This window comes from Crocodylus siamensis, chromosome 1 (assembly GCF_052110815.1).
Source record: "Crocodylus siamensis isolate JL-2025a chromosome 1, ASM5211081v1, whole genome shotgun sequence".
NCBI classification, from domain to species: domain Eukaryota; kingdom Metazoa; phylum Chordata; order Crocodylia; family Crocodylidae; genus Crocodylus; species Crocodylus siamensis.
In genome coordinates this window covers 214,383,501-214,399,393 of record NC_143395.1, presented here as the reverse complement: position 1 = coordinate 214,399,393, position 15,893 = coordinate 214,383,501, and the positions used below count along the sequence as shown (strand labels likewise).

General features: G+C 44.4%; 1 protein-coding gene across 1 annotated transcript in view; it reads left to right on the top strand.

Moving 5' to 3' along the window:
• The window catches only part of CFAP44 (cilia and flagella associated protein 44), a 60,871-nt gene that overhangs the window by 2,489 nt on the left and 42,489 nt on the right, over positions 1-15,893 (top strand). The window contains exons 2-8 of the mRNA XM_090040923.1: positions 1,626-1,778; positions 4,821-4,946; positions 6,792-6,963; positions 7,983-8,145; positions 13,602-13,704; positions 14,018-14,234; positions 15,634-15,748. Coding sequence (XP_089897049.1) covers positions 1,626-1,778; positions 4,821-4,946; positions 6,792-6,963; positions 7,983-8,145; positions 13,602-13,704; positions 14,018-14,234; positions 15,634-15,748 — 1,049 coding nt within the window. The remainder of the gene's footprint in view (positions 1-1,625; positions 1,779-4,820; positions 4,947-6,791; positions 6,964-7,982; positions 8,146-13,601; positions 13,705-14,017; positions 14,235-15,633; positions 15,749-15,893) is intronic.

Sequence of the window (15,893 nt, the reverse complement as noted above, 5' to 3'; positions counted from 1 at the left end):
CCTGTGAGCTGGATTCAGCCCACCAAGGGATTGTATCTGGCCCGCTGCAGGTTTCTTGGATCTGCCTGGTTCAGGCATGGGAGGCAGCCTGGGCCATGGTATGTGTGGCCAGTCCTGCCAGCCCTGGGCATGTAGTGGTGTGGGGGCAGTGCGGTAGCTGGATTCAGCTTCCTGGCAGCCCCAGCAGTGGTGGCTCACTTTGCCTGGCTGCTGCTGCCAGTTCATCATGCATGCAGAGCTGATGGTGCTGGACAGAGTGGGCAGGGAAGTGGGATCTTCATGGAGACTGATCTGAGTCCCCCATGGGCAGGGTGCTTTTGGCAGGGTGCATGGGATGGGGCCATGGGTGGGTGGGGAGTGGCATCTGGGAGTGGGATAGGTGGGCAGGGCTGGGCCTGGGATTGTGGGGCAGTGACAGTGTGCGGCTGGGGTCTGGGGCAGAGCCATGATCTGCTCCCCACACATCCCTGCGATGAGTGCTGGTTCTATGGGCAGAGATATGTAGGGAGCGGATCACAGCTCTGGCCCGGGTCATGAACCCTGGGCCCGTGCTGTTACTGCCTCATGATCCCAGCCCCAGCCCCAGCCTCAGTCGCCTTTCCCACTCCCAGATATCTCACCCTGCCTGCCCATGGCCCCATCCCATCTGCCTGGCTGCAGATGGTCACCACCTCAAGATTCCAGTCCTGCCTGCCTGTCCCACTCCTGGACTGCTCCCCATCTGCCTGCAGCCCCATCCCACGTGCTCAGCTGAGTGTGCACTGCCCATGGATGTCTGGGCCAGTCTCTATGGAGACCTCGCTTGCCCACTCCATCCAGAGCTCTCTGTTGTGGGCATGGGACAGATGGGCCTGGGGCTGAATAGGATCAAATGACCCTTCCCCCCCATCATGGCCGGTCAGCACCCTCCTTTGCTATACCATGCCAGGTCACAGATGAACCCCCACCCTGCCACACTGTATCGCATTAGCAACCCCTGACCCCCACTGCACTGGGCTGGGTGAGCAACCCCCCCCGGCCCACAACAGATCACCAAAACTCCTTCAGTGGCCCTCCAGTCCAAATAATTGCCCACCCCTGCTCTAGTGCCTCTTGACTACTGTGTGAAGGAAGGGATGCAACACTTCTTCCCCCCAAGTTCTGTGGTTGTGGGGAGGGTGGAGGGAGGATTTCTCCTCTTCTACACTTGTGCCTTAGGATGAATAACTTCCATCATAAACAGCCCCAGAATCCACATATGCTGCTGCTTTAATTTTCCATAGCAGCAACAGGTTTATAAATGCAGCGCGGTACTATGAGTAATCTAATTATAATCTCTCTGGGATTTTCAATAGCAGCCAAGAAAATGACCAGTCAGATTAATTTCATCTTGCTGCTGTTTGGCAAAGCTGTAAACAACACTGCCCAGACTCACAGGTGGAAGATTTTCTTTGTCATCAAAATTACTAGAAGATTAATTCTTTTTAAGAAGGACAGTTTAAATTCTGCAGAGTTTCTATTGCTTGTACCTGCTTCTGCCCCTTAGGAGCGCTGTGAGCTAGTATTGTAGCGGCCCTATAATAAAAGATGCAGACTGAAAGGAACATGTAGTGATTTGCCTCAATGGCTTGCTCTTGTTCATAAAGAAAAGGAAGACCCTGCAAGAGAGAGCCCTGAGGTTGCGGTACCTGGAGAGGAGTTAAACCAACAGGAACTCGCAAATGGAGGAAAGTCAGGCACTTCCAAAGATGCTGAAGCAGAGTTGGTCTCAGAGAAGGTGCCTGAACCCTCAACAGAAGGTGAGTGAAAGCTTCCACTATATAGTAGTATAATATTTTGGTCATTAGATAAGGTCTCCTTTCCAAAGGAAAAACTCTGAACATTATAAACATGAATGTGTAATTTAACATTATGCGTCAAATAAGGGAATGGATGTAGGGTGCTCTATGACTCTTCAGATCCATTTCTACAAACTTTGTTACAAAAGCACATGATTTACTTCATGGCCTCTGTACCTATCCAGAGATTGTGTAAGTTTTGATTTTAGTCAAAACCTTCTGAAGCCACCAGGTTCTCTAAAACTGTTTGTCAGCTAAGTATGGGTGTGAAGTCAGAAATCAAATCAGACAAGCTTGGCATAGCTTTGAACTGCTCTTCTTCATATTCAGCTCATCACTGATTATTACTATAAACACATAATTCTATAAACATTGGGTTCTGCTTCCCTTTTTCTGAGCCTCTCAAGGTGCTGAATAGAAGTTGGTATTATTATTTCTGTTTGCATTCCTGGGAGCTGAGGCACTGAAAGGTGAAGTGTCTTACCCGAGGCCACATAGGCAGGCAGTGGCAAGGGCAAGGATAGACAACCCCCCTCTTCCCCGCCCCCCCCCCCGTTGCACAGATTTTCCGACTCTCATTCGTTGGCCCTAACTGCCAGATATGCTTAGTTTCAAAAAATAATAGAAGACTCCATTATTGTGATTGGTTGATTCGCTGACTCTTACACATTTAAAATACCAGCTTCAGCATTGTGTTTACCTCAGTATTGTGTTTATCTAGCTTTTTACATTTAATTAACTTTTTCAGTAAAGAAAAGGGAAAGACACAGGAGGGTAACATAAATAAATAAGATGTTTTCTCAGTAAATTTGTTTTCACATTATTAATTAATCACACATTTGAATGTACATGTAACCTCAGGGCAGGCATTGGGCTTGTGACCAAAGGGAGAAAAACATTTCTGAACCTTCTCAGTTCATTTTACATTTATGAGTTAGTATTTAAATGCCGCCTTTTGACTACATAGTAATGCTGTCTTCTACTCCTCAGACCAAAATCTTGTATTTAGCTGCACTAATTTGGGCTTTTAAAACCCTTCTCTACCTAAATATCAAATAGGTAAATAGTATTATTACCGTAATACATAAATGTTTACTGAGACCAACAGAGATGAAATACCTGGTACAAATTTACCACAAGACAGTGGAAGGTTTGGAGCTAGAGTTCAGGTCTCTGGACTCCCCATTCTTAACAGGTCTAGAAATATCTGTGTAATTCACTTTAGCTCTTTAAGTGGAGATCCTTTTCCAGTATTATGAGCCTCAAACATTCAGCAATCATTAGACAGGGTCAGTGAGATTTGGTTAAGGATCTTGACATTAAAAGGTAACTGCAGTTTCCACTTTTTTGTCTTTTGGCCTTTCTGCAAACATAGTTTCAGATTTTTCTCTGCATTTGTGGCAACTAGAAGCTTTTTTTACTATTTTAAATGGAAGCAGAGATTCACGATCCCAGGAAGTGCAGCTGTAAGAAAAAATACCCAGTAGTAAAGGACTTGCAGTGAAATCATGAGATATGGCAGCATATGCTATGAGACTTATAACTCTCATTAGACCACCTAAAAAGATTAATGAGATTTTTTTTTTATTATGGGGAATGTAACCATGCACACATGTAATCTGTGTAAATATAGAAATATATTACTGACAGTATTGATCTGTCTGTAAGGTGTGCTTTTGTTTTTTAAAGGAGAGAGGGAAAACCCAGAGAAACAGAGATCTGATGAGAAAACACTTGAGAATTTAAACCAGGAGAATCAGGCAGGGCGGGAAAAGTCTTACATATCTAGACTAAGTACAGTCAAAAAGCCTGAGGCTGAATCAATTCAGTCTTTGCAGGTTAATCTAAACTGCTTAGATTGAACCGATAAGCAAGTGAACAGACATTCACTTTTGATTCTGGAAATGCAGCCACATGCCTGCAGTGGCCCATGCCAGAAGCTGAAGGGCACTAGAGCATGCCTCCCTGCTCAGCTGGAGCAGACAGTTTCAGCCAAGGCTAGCCCACCCACCCTGCAAGGGGGAGGGAGATTTTCAGGAAAGGTGCAAAGCATCTTGGGATGCTGGGGAACTGTGATTTAATTTGAATCTGGAGAGAATGCTGGAGAGCAGGACTCTGAGATGGCCTGAACTTTCAGCAAAAGGTAGGATGAATTTCCCAAGTTTACAGGGAGAATATATTCCAGTTATTACATCATTTCCCTATTCTCTCAGTATCCCAGTGACATAGTGGTTGGCAGTACATTAAGCATTTAGTTAGGAACTTGCATAGTTCTTAAGACTTTTGCCTTTTTAGACAAAAGTAGTGGTGACCAGGTTGCAATTCATCAACTTCTTACCAGTAAATGTGAATCACCAGCTGTCTCTTTCTCCTCCCTCAGAACTTTCCACCCAGTTCCTCCTTGACCCTGCTCAGTAATGGCACATCCTACAGCAGCTGTGCACTTATCTCCATGGCCAGAAGTTATCTCTCTTGACCACTTCTCTGACATCCCATGCTTGTTAGACCTGCTTCTCCAGTTGGAGCTGCAATAAAGGCCTTTTTTTTTTTTTTTTTGGAAGGCTGTTCTCACAGCCCTCGGTTACTTAATCCTTTTTAATCATTGCTTAAATTGTTACTCTCGTAGACATGTCTTGTGTAGGTACTTTGGGTCCAGCTGCTATTTCTGTGCATCAGTATATGATGTTAGCATGAAGATGTGGCCTGTCAATAAGCCTGGTGTGGCTCTTCGAGGGTATTTTCCGAAGCTTTGTCACATTATTTCTTGATCTTTCACTTCATTCTTTCTGTTGATGCAATTTTTTTTTCTCAGAATGTTCTTTTCTCCTAAAAATAAAACAGTTCTAATCAATTAAATGAACTCTGAATAACAGGAAGTACATTGCAAGACAGGAGGAATTGTAATGCTTTAGAGCTGTATGTGCTTTATTTTCCAGTCACGGCAAGTACAAGTAAAATAGGTAAATACAGTCTGTTGGAAATTATTGAAATTTTTCTTTGTAGAGGAGAGCAAAAGTAGTCCTCCAAAAAAACTACCAATTGAAGGAGGGATACCACCACCAGAAGGAGAGGAAGAAGGTATAGAAAAGTCTGTGGAAAATAGTGAATCTGATAGTAGCAGTATTATACGTGAGTATTGTCTAACACATGATTTAGATTTAAACATCTTGCTACTTCCTGCATTTTTTGCCTACTGCTGTAAGACATAACGTCATCTAAAGCCATTGCATCCAAAGTGTATTAATTATCTTTCTCTGCTTTTTTTCCCCTGCTGGTGTGCTTTTTGCATTTCACAGCACTAACCATGCAGCACATTCCACCTTTTTCTTTCCACAGTCTCTCTTCACTCCAATTTTTGTAAATCCACAAAAATTGGGAAAGGGAATTCATTTTGAGGAACCAAACTTGAAACTATTTTTTACTTCATTTTTGTAACTGACTGGAATTCACATTGATATTATTCTTTTAGTACATAAAGTTTCAGTAAAAAACTGTCCAGAGTGATCTGTCATCAGTAAGACTTTGTTAGTCTTCAGGGGACTTCAGGGGACCTTGCCATATGCAAGTAAGCAAAGAACTGAATGCTTGTACTGATTATTTCATATAATGACATATGTGCAATATTTACTGAGGCTATTTGGGTAAATGTGATGTCTTTTATAAGACCAACTGAATAGTTGGAAAAATTGTTCTTTGCAAGCTTTTGGGCTCAGGTGTCCTTCCTGAGGCACCAGGAGAGTCTGGTGGTCTGTATCTACTCTCTATGGTTTGATTAGAACCATAAGCCAATATGCAAAATGCAGGTCTGTGAAATGCAAATGCTTGGCATGGAGGTTTAGAGCGAATAGGAGTTAATAGGTGAGGCAGGTTGGTGGGAGCAGGGAGGAGGAGGGGGAAAATAAAAGAAGGTGACAGAATGCAGCTGGGAAAGTATAGAGTGGTTACCTGGGGTTTTCAGATGGCAGGAAGGTTATACTGTGCCATAAATCCAAAGTCTATATTTATTCCATGATTTTTTGTGTCTAGTAGATTTATGAAGTGAAGTTCATTGGCTTGTCTATGAAAGGTGCTTTGTAAATTCCCTTTGAGGATCTGAGACCAATAGGGCTATAACCAACACCCCCAATATCTACTGAAGCCTTTAACTTGGCTTAGTTTTTAAATCTGAGTGCATCTACACATGCAGTTAATCAAAGCAATACACTTTGGAGCAGTTTGAGCCATGTCAAACTGTGTCCGGCCTCAACATCTACATGTAAGCTTGGGACAGCAGGAATTTGAGCCAGGGCAGAGCAGTTTATACCAGGGCCACTCAGCCCTGGGCTCTGGGTGGCAGCAGAGGGCCTGCCTAGGGCACGAGAGTGCTGAAAGCATGAAGCCATGTGGCTAGGTGGCAGGCAAGAGTCTGGCCTGTGGCTGCCTGGGCTGACCAGGCACAATTTATGCCCGTGGTCAGCATCTATGGGTGTGTTCAATCTCAGTAAATTACCCCACCATAAGATAGCACTGTACCCTAACTGCGACATTAATTAGATTACGGTCGCCTAATACCCTTGCACATATAAACGGCGATGCTTTACTCCACAGCTAATTAATCTAGTCTGCAGTTAAGTGCTTATGAAGACATGACCACTGTGACCTAAACATCAGGTTGAGTTTAACTAAAATTGTTTCAGTACAATTAAGATGGCAAAATTTAAGTTCAATAAAGATGAATTATCTTACAGATACAGAAATTTTATCCTGTGCATATAGGGCCTTGAAGTTTCAAAATGTTCATATTTTGCAGGAACATTTGTTGTAAACTTAGTGGAGGAATTAGTTTCTTGCGAAGTTAGCTGATGCATTTTTGGATGTGGAGTGCCTATTACTTTTCTGAGGAAAGGAAAGAACAAGATTCCACTTTTGCAGTTAAGTATAAACATCAGTATCATATGTAAAACTTTCCCATGCATTCCCATTTTTGAACTATAGAGGAAGATGTGGAGGAGCCTGAAGATACTGAAAAACATCCAGAGCAAAAACATAAACCTGAGAAGCTGGAAAAGAAAATCTCCGAAACCTTCTTCTATAACTATGAAGATTTGTGTTCACGTCCATTTGTGACTTCAGACTCTGGGATACCCAGTAACCTTCTTGTTCTCATGTATCCTTCCTGTCCAGCCTTGTGTGGACCAAGAACTAGGGTTTTCATATATGGAGTAGTCAGGCCTTTTCTTACACTAGTACGATATAATCAGATGTCAAAGGTCCATCCAGGCTTGACAGTTTACTGAGCTAGTGGGGTTAACGCAGGGTAGTTTCTGTAGCCAATGGCATGCATAATGGAATGACATGACCTGTATAATATCCAGCCACCTTTGATTCCCGCGGTCAGCTGAGGAGTGGCATTCAGGATGAGTCTCAAGCTCATACCTCTGAAGCAGTAGTGAGAGACCTTGACTTCTCTGTTACCACATACCCTATTTCCAAGACATCTCCCATGAAAATGTGTGTTCATACACATTGATATAGAAGTGGTGAGCTTGAGGTCTGAATTGTGCCAGTCAAGTTTAAATTCACCTTGAAACATAAGTCTAGAGTGTTGATCTTGAAGGCACTTAATACTGGGCAGAGAGTTTACCAGCATGAGTAATTATTATAATGGATTATTACGTGTCCCACCCTAACATGGCCATGCAGGGAAATATGGAGAGTAGGAAACAACCTTGCCTCTCCACATTGCAGATCTGCAAAGAGTTACACTTCTTTGTAATTCTTTGCAGAGGTAGAGGCAGTGAGTGAGTGTAAGACATTGCATTGGTTCTGTGTCTTACCTATAGTTCACTTCCTGATAATTTGATCAACTTCCTATATTCCCTTTGGAAAAAGAGCATTAGGATACCAATTACTTGGGAAACCATAGAGGATCTGGATAGGCCAGCAAAAGCAGATTGTGCAATGGAGTTAGAAGGATGGAAAACCAACCTTTTGAAGGTTTCACTTAGGTTTTCCTCATTTATAAAATCTTGTTTTACCTTAACTCTATACAGTGTTAAAATAAATCTTGACCATCCAAATCAGTATTCCCATCCATGTTTCTTCTGGTATTTTTATTGTTATTGCCTGGAAGAAATAAAAGTAGAAATCTGGGATGAATTATTTTCTTTAATAAACTGTTGTCAGACACTCTTTTGGTTATGACTGCACCAGACGGGCAAACTTGCAGGTGTTGGATAGTCAGACACTGCTCTACATAGCTGGCAATCAACTTGTACTCCTAGTCATGAAAACTAAATATCAGAGTTACCTCCGGAGCAGCAGTGGTGGAGGGATTGGTGTGATCACGGTATGACTTTTTATTTCCTACAGAAGAGATTGTTTTCTAGAGGTTACTCATAATAGTGAAAACAGCTTAGGTGTCTTAAGGCTTTCCAACTTTGGTGTGGCCAGGGGCTGCATGCAACACTAGCATGCAACCCCCATGCTGCAGATAGCATGGGCTATACCCTAGGGGAGTGGGCTCCTGGGATCTACCCCTATGTGCACACAGTGCTGGTGGCACACAGCCCCACAATATCTGCCCCACACTATATGGGCAGCGCCAGAGGTGTGTGGCTCTGTGACAGGACCAGCTCCAAAGGTGGCTGTAATTCCCCCTAGTGGCCAAATTACCTGTTTCTCAGGTCTTCAGGGTAACTTCCTCACTGTCCGACTTGATACATCTTGTAGAAATGCTATTTTATGTTGGGAGGCTGTTTCCCAAAGTCCCTGAGTATGTGCCCCCTGGGCCCATGTGGCCTAGCTGATTGGGCCCTGTTGGCCTATCTCCATACCCTCAGCATTAATTTGCCTTAGGGGCATTAATCATGACCTCCAGCCATTCCCATAGTCATGCCCATGTCTAGCATGTACCACTCCATTATTTTTTGTGGGACTTGCCAGCCCTGTCTGCACTTTCTGCCTGTTGGGCACTAATCATTTTGGCTGAGCCTTGGCCTTCTTCTGATCTTGGCTCCTTTTCTCTTGCTGAGACCCTTAGCCCTGGTCCACTGTCTAGGGCTGTGGCTCCCTGGCCTCATTGCATCCCTGCCCTATACAGGACTTAACACAGAGTACCCCCTTGGCACTCTGCTGCATGGCCTCCAAATTTCTCCCATGGCTACAACCTGGTCTTCCAATTATAAGCCAAGACACCAGCAAACTGCTTCTGTTGACTTGACATAAGTCAGATCAGTGCTCGGGATCTCAATATTACACTGTTAGGCGGGAAAGTATGACACAAAATTATACACATGCACACAAACTACACATACAACACTATGGGTCCACACTCACATGCACATACACACAAACATGTACTTCAGTGGTACTTGTGTGTTAACACTAGGAGTTACCTGGGGTCACTTGGTGCCTGGGGTTATTTGGGGTCACTTGGTGCCCTGGGGTTACTTGGGGGCAAAAGAAAATCCAGGAGACAGAGGAGGTGAAGAAGTAGAGCCAGGGGATCAAGCCCGGGTAGCAGAGAGAGAGCTGAGCCGATCAAAGAAGCTAGAAGGAGCAGCAGAGAGGTGAAATGAGGGGTGGTGGAGGAAAAAGCCAAAAGTTGGAGGAGGAGGAGGAGGCTGGGAGGTAAGGAGCCGGGAGAGACAGAAGCCGGAGGCTGCAGGGGCCAGAGAGAGAAGCCAGGTGGCAGTGAGGGTTAAAAGATCAGAGAGCCAGGATGCCTAGAAGTGGGGGAACTGGGAGGCAGAGGGCAAAACCAGGCCTGAAGCTGGGATGCAAGTTAGGGTTGCAGAGAGCTGGGAGGCAGAGGGAAGAACCGGGGGAAGCTGGGAGATGGTGGGTTTAAAAGATCCGAGAGCTGGGGAGAGACAGAGAGACAGGAGGAAGGTCAGAGGGCAGACAGCAGAGGTTGGAGCAGGGCTAGGAGATCAGTAAGACAAAACCCAACTCGGGGTTCCAGAATAACAGTTTTATTAAACAGGCAACATGCTATACAGCCCATGAAGTTATTGGTTCACACACATACACACAAACTCTCTCATACACCCTCACAATGATAGCAAGAGAGGAAAGGCTTAATGGAGGGATTGAGGTCAAAGTGTGCAGGGACAGAGCTCAGGTCCCTTGCTTGGGGGAAGAAAGCGGGTGATAGCTACCTATGCCAGGCTGAGAGTTGATCCTCAATAGCCAGTTGGGGTCTTCTCCAGCAAGGTGTTGTCCAGAGGGGGTCACCGGCAGGGCCTCTGGGTGGATAGGTGGCGTGGCGTAGTGTTGGTCCAGATGAAGAGGGCATCTCAAGGAGGTCACACTCTACCACCCCTTTTATAGGGGTGGGCTACCTGTGACTCCAATGGGCAGGACATGCCCAGGCAAGGGCCAGCACTGTTCAGATGAGGTCATACAGTTCCAGGTGTCCTCATTGTCTGGTGGGATACAATGATGGGGTTGCTGGTTTCTATTCTGTTCTTTGTTTCCATGTTACTGGTTTCTTGGAGGGTCTTTAGCTTTCAAATATTGAGTTTTGTCTCTGGACCTGGGAGTAGGTCTGTGGTTTCAGGGAGAGTCAATGCAAGGCAGTGGTCCATTTGCTAAGTTGATGGTCCGGTCATTAAGTTGATGGTCCGGTCATTTGGCAGGAGCTATTTTTAGGCCTGCTGCCATTATGTCTCAAGCACCCTCATTCACTCTTATTCATCCAGGAACCAATTTACATAGGAGAGGTAGATAGGAGTTACGGCTGCAACACAATTACAATAGGGTATGCCTGGGCAGGGGACACGAAGATGGAAACTTAACATTACAAGATGGAGACTTGACATTACTTTGGTTAACTTACAGGAACAGGCCTAAATCATACAATATCAATATAAAACAATAAAAATCAATACAAACATAATAGGAATATAATATAAACCAGTAAAAATCAAAACAAAAATAACAGAATACTATTTACAATATAAAAAGGGGCTTGTCACAGTAATGGAATACAGAAACTTAGCTTATCTATGGCTACTTATAACTACTTATAAGGGATAGAGAGGGCAGAGAGAAAGTCAGAAATGGTTGGGGAAGGGGAGGGAATGTATTTTTAAGTAAAAAAAAAAAAAAAGTAAAACTAGGGGTTTTGCTACACTTCCAGCTAAAATCAGATATCACTCTGGGTCACTGACCCCCAACTCTTCATCCTTCCCTCATAGCTGTCTCCTTCCAGCCCTTATGGGCCTGCAGGTACATCTACTGCAGCCTCTCTCCCTTGGAGCACCTCTCCCTGCAGAGGGCAGGGCCAGACTGGCTGCTCCCATTCAGGAGCTGAGCTTCTACCCCTCTGGGCACCATTCTTCTGGTCCCATGGCTTCTCCACCATACACAAGTGTTTCCCCTTAGCCCAAATAAGCCTCCTGCTCCTGCTGTCCTGTTCCCTGGCAGCTCAGTCTTTTCCTCTGAAAGTGACAAGGGCAGAGGCTCCTGTTACAAACCCCCCACCCCTTGTCAGGTGTTTCCCAACCAGTGCACCAAATGTGATAGAACCAGCCTCAAGGGTGGCCATAATGCACCACTTGGCACATACTCAAGGTTGCTCTAAATTAGCTATACTACATAACTTCTTGGGTTTTGGCCTGCACTGAACAGGAGCGAGCAGGTGGGGTTTGCTTCTCCCCGGCTTATCACACAGGCATGGCTTGAGTTCCTCAGTGGGAGATTTCCATAACTTCTGCTGTACTATGGCATGCACAAAATAGTAAATAGCAGTATTGATTAAAGGGTTGGCAAGAAAGTATAGTCATCTTAAATATCTCAGTCAATCAATGTACACTACCTGACTTGGGCAGAAAGGTAGCAGATTCATGTCTAGGCTCCAGGGTACATTACTAATGTACTCACAAGATCTGATGAGCCATCTGGAATTCACTTTTTGTGGTTTTAATGTTTTAATTATTAAAGTGCCCTGGATAAAACCAACTCTTTTTGTTCAATATTTCCTCTCTGCTAATTACACTTTATACTAGTTTAATGTTTCATCTATCCTAAAATTTGGAACTTCAAGTACATAGGTAAATGAGAAATGCAGCCCACAAAAGCTTGTGATATACATACATAATGCATACGTGTGTGTGTGTGTGTATTATCTTTTGGAGTCCCACAGCTAGTTAAATGGCCCTGTGTGCTATATTGGGCATGTAGGGCCTGGTGGAAGATGGGCAGAGCACAATCCTTTTGCACTGAGGCAGGCAGAGGTGGTATAGTCTGATCCAGGTGGAAATGGTGCGGGACTGATCAGGGTGCATGGGGACCAATCCAGGATGCACAGGACCAGGGCAGGCTGTGCAGGGTCTGATCTTGGTGAGATGGCGTTGGGCCCAGTCCTGATGCCTGGGTCCTGATCTGACCTGTGGACCAGCTTTGTGCTATTCATCCACACCACAAAGCCAAAAGGTTGAGCACCACTGTTTTGTAAAGTACAAATCTACCCTGCCTCTAGCTTGATTTTAGCTTTTGTGGGTCAGATCCTGAAACAGTTATTTTGATTTTAGTAGCCTTTTACCCATGACTAGTAGGCCTATGCGAATAGGGAAGTATTCGATTCGGATTCAGATTCGGCTGATTTAGAGGACAGTGATTTGATTCAATGATTTGAATCACTGTCCCCATTCAAGTCAGCCACATCAGAATCGGAGAGAGCCAGCGAGAGGCAGGCACAGCTGGGCAGCTGCAGGTTCTCCTGAGACTCCTCCAGCTGTGCCTGCATCTCCCCAGCTGTGGGAGCTGCAGAAGAAGCTCCCGCGGCTGCCCTGCATTCCCTGCCTGGCCCAGCCTCCTGGAACTTAAAAATAAATAAATAAAAAGCCCTGCATTCACTGGCTGCAGCAGTGGCAATTAGGGCATCTGAGGGCTCGTGGCAGAGCCCCTCTGCACAGCACGTGGCAGCAGGGAGTGCCTCCCCAGCTTGGCACCCGCATGGCAGCTGTCACATCATGCAGGTGCAGCACAGCATGGGAGAGTGCCACATGCTGTCTGGGAGCTGGGGTGTATCTACCTGTCAGCTGGAGCCTAGCACCGCTCAGTCCCAGCAACCCCAGCAACTCCAGCTCCCAGACACTGTGTGGTGCCCTGCCAAACCACACTGCACCGCAGCATGCGACAGCTGCCATGAAGGTGCCAGGCAGGGATGGGGGGGTGATCCCTGCTACCCCCCTACTGCCCCATGGCGTTGGAGCGGGGAGAGCTCTGCCACAAACACCCAGAGCCCCCAGCCAGAGCCTTGGCTGTGCCTGTCTCTCCCTGGCCAATCTGAATCTCTGAATCTCTCTGAATTGGTTCAGAGGCTTCAGATTCAATTTGGACCTTTTAATGGGTCTCCTGGTTTGATCCTGATTTGGAGATTTGGCCACCGAATAGGGCCAAATCGCCTCCGAATCGAACTGGCAACCAAAACTTTGCACAGCCCTGATGACTAGTCCCACTGATTATTGATAGTATTCCACATGAGTAAAGCTTTCAGAATCTGGCCCTGTGCTTCTCTGTTACATTGTAAATAATTCTTAGAGAATCACATCAGCTCTTTACATCTTATCCACATTTCCTTTCTTCAAAAGCAGAAAAAGACACTATCGTCTCAACAGTTGTTCAGGAGGACATGGGCAGGTGGGCAAGGTGCAAATGAGATGTAAAAAAAGGCTTATGCATGGTTGCACAATTTATGTCATGATTCTGCAATATGTGTGAAATATAACTCAATATTGAGTTGAATACTGCCCAAGAGAACAGGAAAATATCTAAGAGGGTCTTTGCTTTTTCTAGGTACACCCTAGTAAGCAGTATTTTGCAGTAGGAGAAAAAGGAAGGAAACCAAACATCATCATCTATGAATATCCTTCATTAAGGCCCTATAGAATATTGCGAGGTATGTTACCTAGGACTGCTTCTCCAATATTATGTGGTCAGGGCAGTGTGTATAGACTCCAGCAAGTGGAGTAATGTCACATTTTTAGATTTAAAAAATATTTTTAGGTACTTGAAATGAGGGTAAAGACAGTTGTCCATGATTGTCTTTGCATTTTGGGGTATCTGAACGTTTTCAAACAGCAGCAATAGCCAATTGGTGACTATGAGCTGCTGAAACAGTAATAATAATGACAGCAGGAGTGGAGATTTCATTGAGCTGCCTGTCCTACCATTCTCTTTTTCTTTCTTTTTTGGGGGGTTTGTCCTTCCAGGTGGGACAGAGGAAGCCTACACATTTGCTGATTTCAACCATTCTGGCACCTTACTAGCCAGTGTTGGTAGCAGCCCTGACTACATGTTGACAGTTTGGGACTGGAAACAGGAAAAGATTGTGTTGAGGTCCAAAGCTTTTTCACAGGATGTTTATAAGGTCACATTCTCACTTGAAAACGAAGAGCAACTAACTACTTCTGGAACAGGACACATCAAGTAGGTTTGCTTAATGTGCTGAATATGAAGTGCCAAGAAAGTCATGAATCCTACAAGATGACTGATTAGTAATGATAACAATAATTGCTAACAGGTGAAGACCAATGGAGAATGCTGTTCCATTTAAGAATAATAATGGCAATGATTAAAAGCTGTTAAGACCATACAGACAGTCAGGTTGCTCAAATAGCTTACTTTTTGGTGCCTTTGGTTTTTCCAAGAGGTGATAGAAGAATTTTTACTATTGACCATCCAAAGTGCATTTGGAGTGGTTCTTGGCCAGCCTGTCAACTAAAAATGGAGTAAAAACTTTAACCTGTTGTGAGGTAGGGCACCAGACCCTATCCTTGTTCTGTGTCTGAACACTGCTCAACACAATAAGGCCCAATAGCCTGACTGGGATGCTACTGCAGTACAAATGACTTATAAAATGATAGCAGTGATTATTTTGAAGTCCTTTTGAATTTATAGGAGAATCAGATTTATATCCCTAGATCTCATTTTGCTTCCAAGTTGGATCTAAAGCAAGAAAAGAGCTTATTTTCCATATCCAGATCAGATATGTCCAAAACCTTTGAAGAGTTTATCGATTGATTTCATGTAAGATTTCCTCCACTTTGAGTTAAAGCATTTTGGGAACACTTTGAAAAAGAGCCATCAGATCTATACTTGAGCCTTAGCACAATTCAGTGTCGAACCCTGAACCCCAACCATAGTTAAAATAAATGTGGACTAACTATGACCTAACTATAACTATTTCTAATTGCAATAAGAGAGGTCAGTTTCTCTATAACTCATTCTTCCTAAGATACTTCTGTATCTGGTGAACAGTTCTGAATGTTTAAATGTAGCTATGGACCTATAGGACCAACCTGTATGCTCATGTAGATTTATGCAATCCTACCACAGTCCTTGGAGTTATGCAGAAAGTGTTTAACTGTGTATATATTAAGGGTATAAGCATGTGAGCATCTTACATTGAAGCTCAACTAGAGAATAGTAGGCTTTTCTAGGTAAATGTGGAAAATACAGCAAGACTGGATATATACATTGGTTTATGATCTGTTTTAAGTGCACTGAACAGGAGCGAGCAGTGGTTCCCCATCCTTCCCTGGCCAAGGCTTTTCACATAGGTTATTTCTGGGAGTTGGAGGGGAACAGTTTTGGGGAGTTAAGTACTTCTATAAGAATGAATGTGGATATAATAACATTTTCTCTCATTTAAAAAAAGCAAATACAAAACCTCATATTTAAAAATAAGTAAGTTAACATACTCTCCACCTATTGGAGATATCCATTGGACATATCCCCATAGGGTTACCTTCTAGACTGAGAGATACTAAAGATTATGTTTAAAAAAAACCCCTGTAACCCAGAAGGCTCTGTTTCCTATGCTCAGGTTCTGGAAGATGGCCCACACCTTCACTGGCCTCAAGCTACAGGGGGCATTGGGCAGATTTGGTAAGACAGCAGTGACTGACATCGTAGGGTATGTGGAACTGCCTGATGGGAAGGTGAGTCAGTAAGAGGTGAACCTGTTTACTACTGCTCCCTTGCAGGGGCTGCTCCAGAGTCCAGTGAAACCAATGGGAGTCTTACCGCCGACTCCAAAGTGATGAGTGCTCTGACAGTTTAATCCAGTCTCACAGTTAGCCCCCA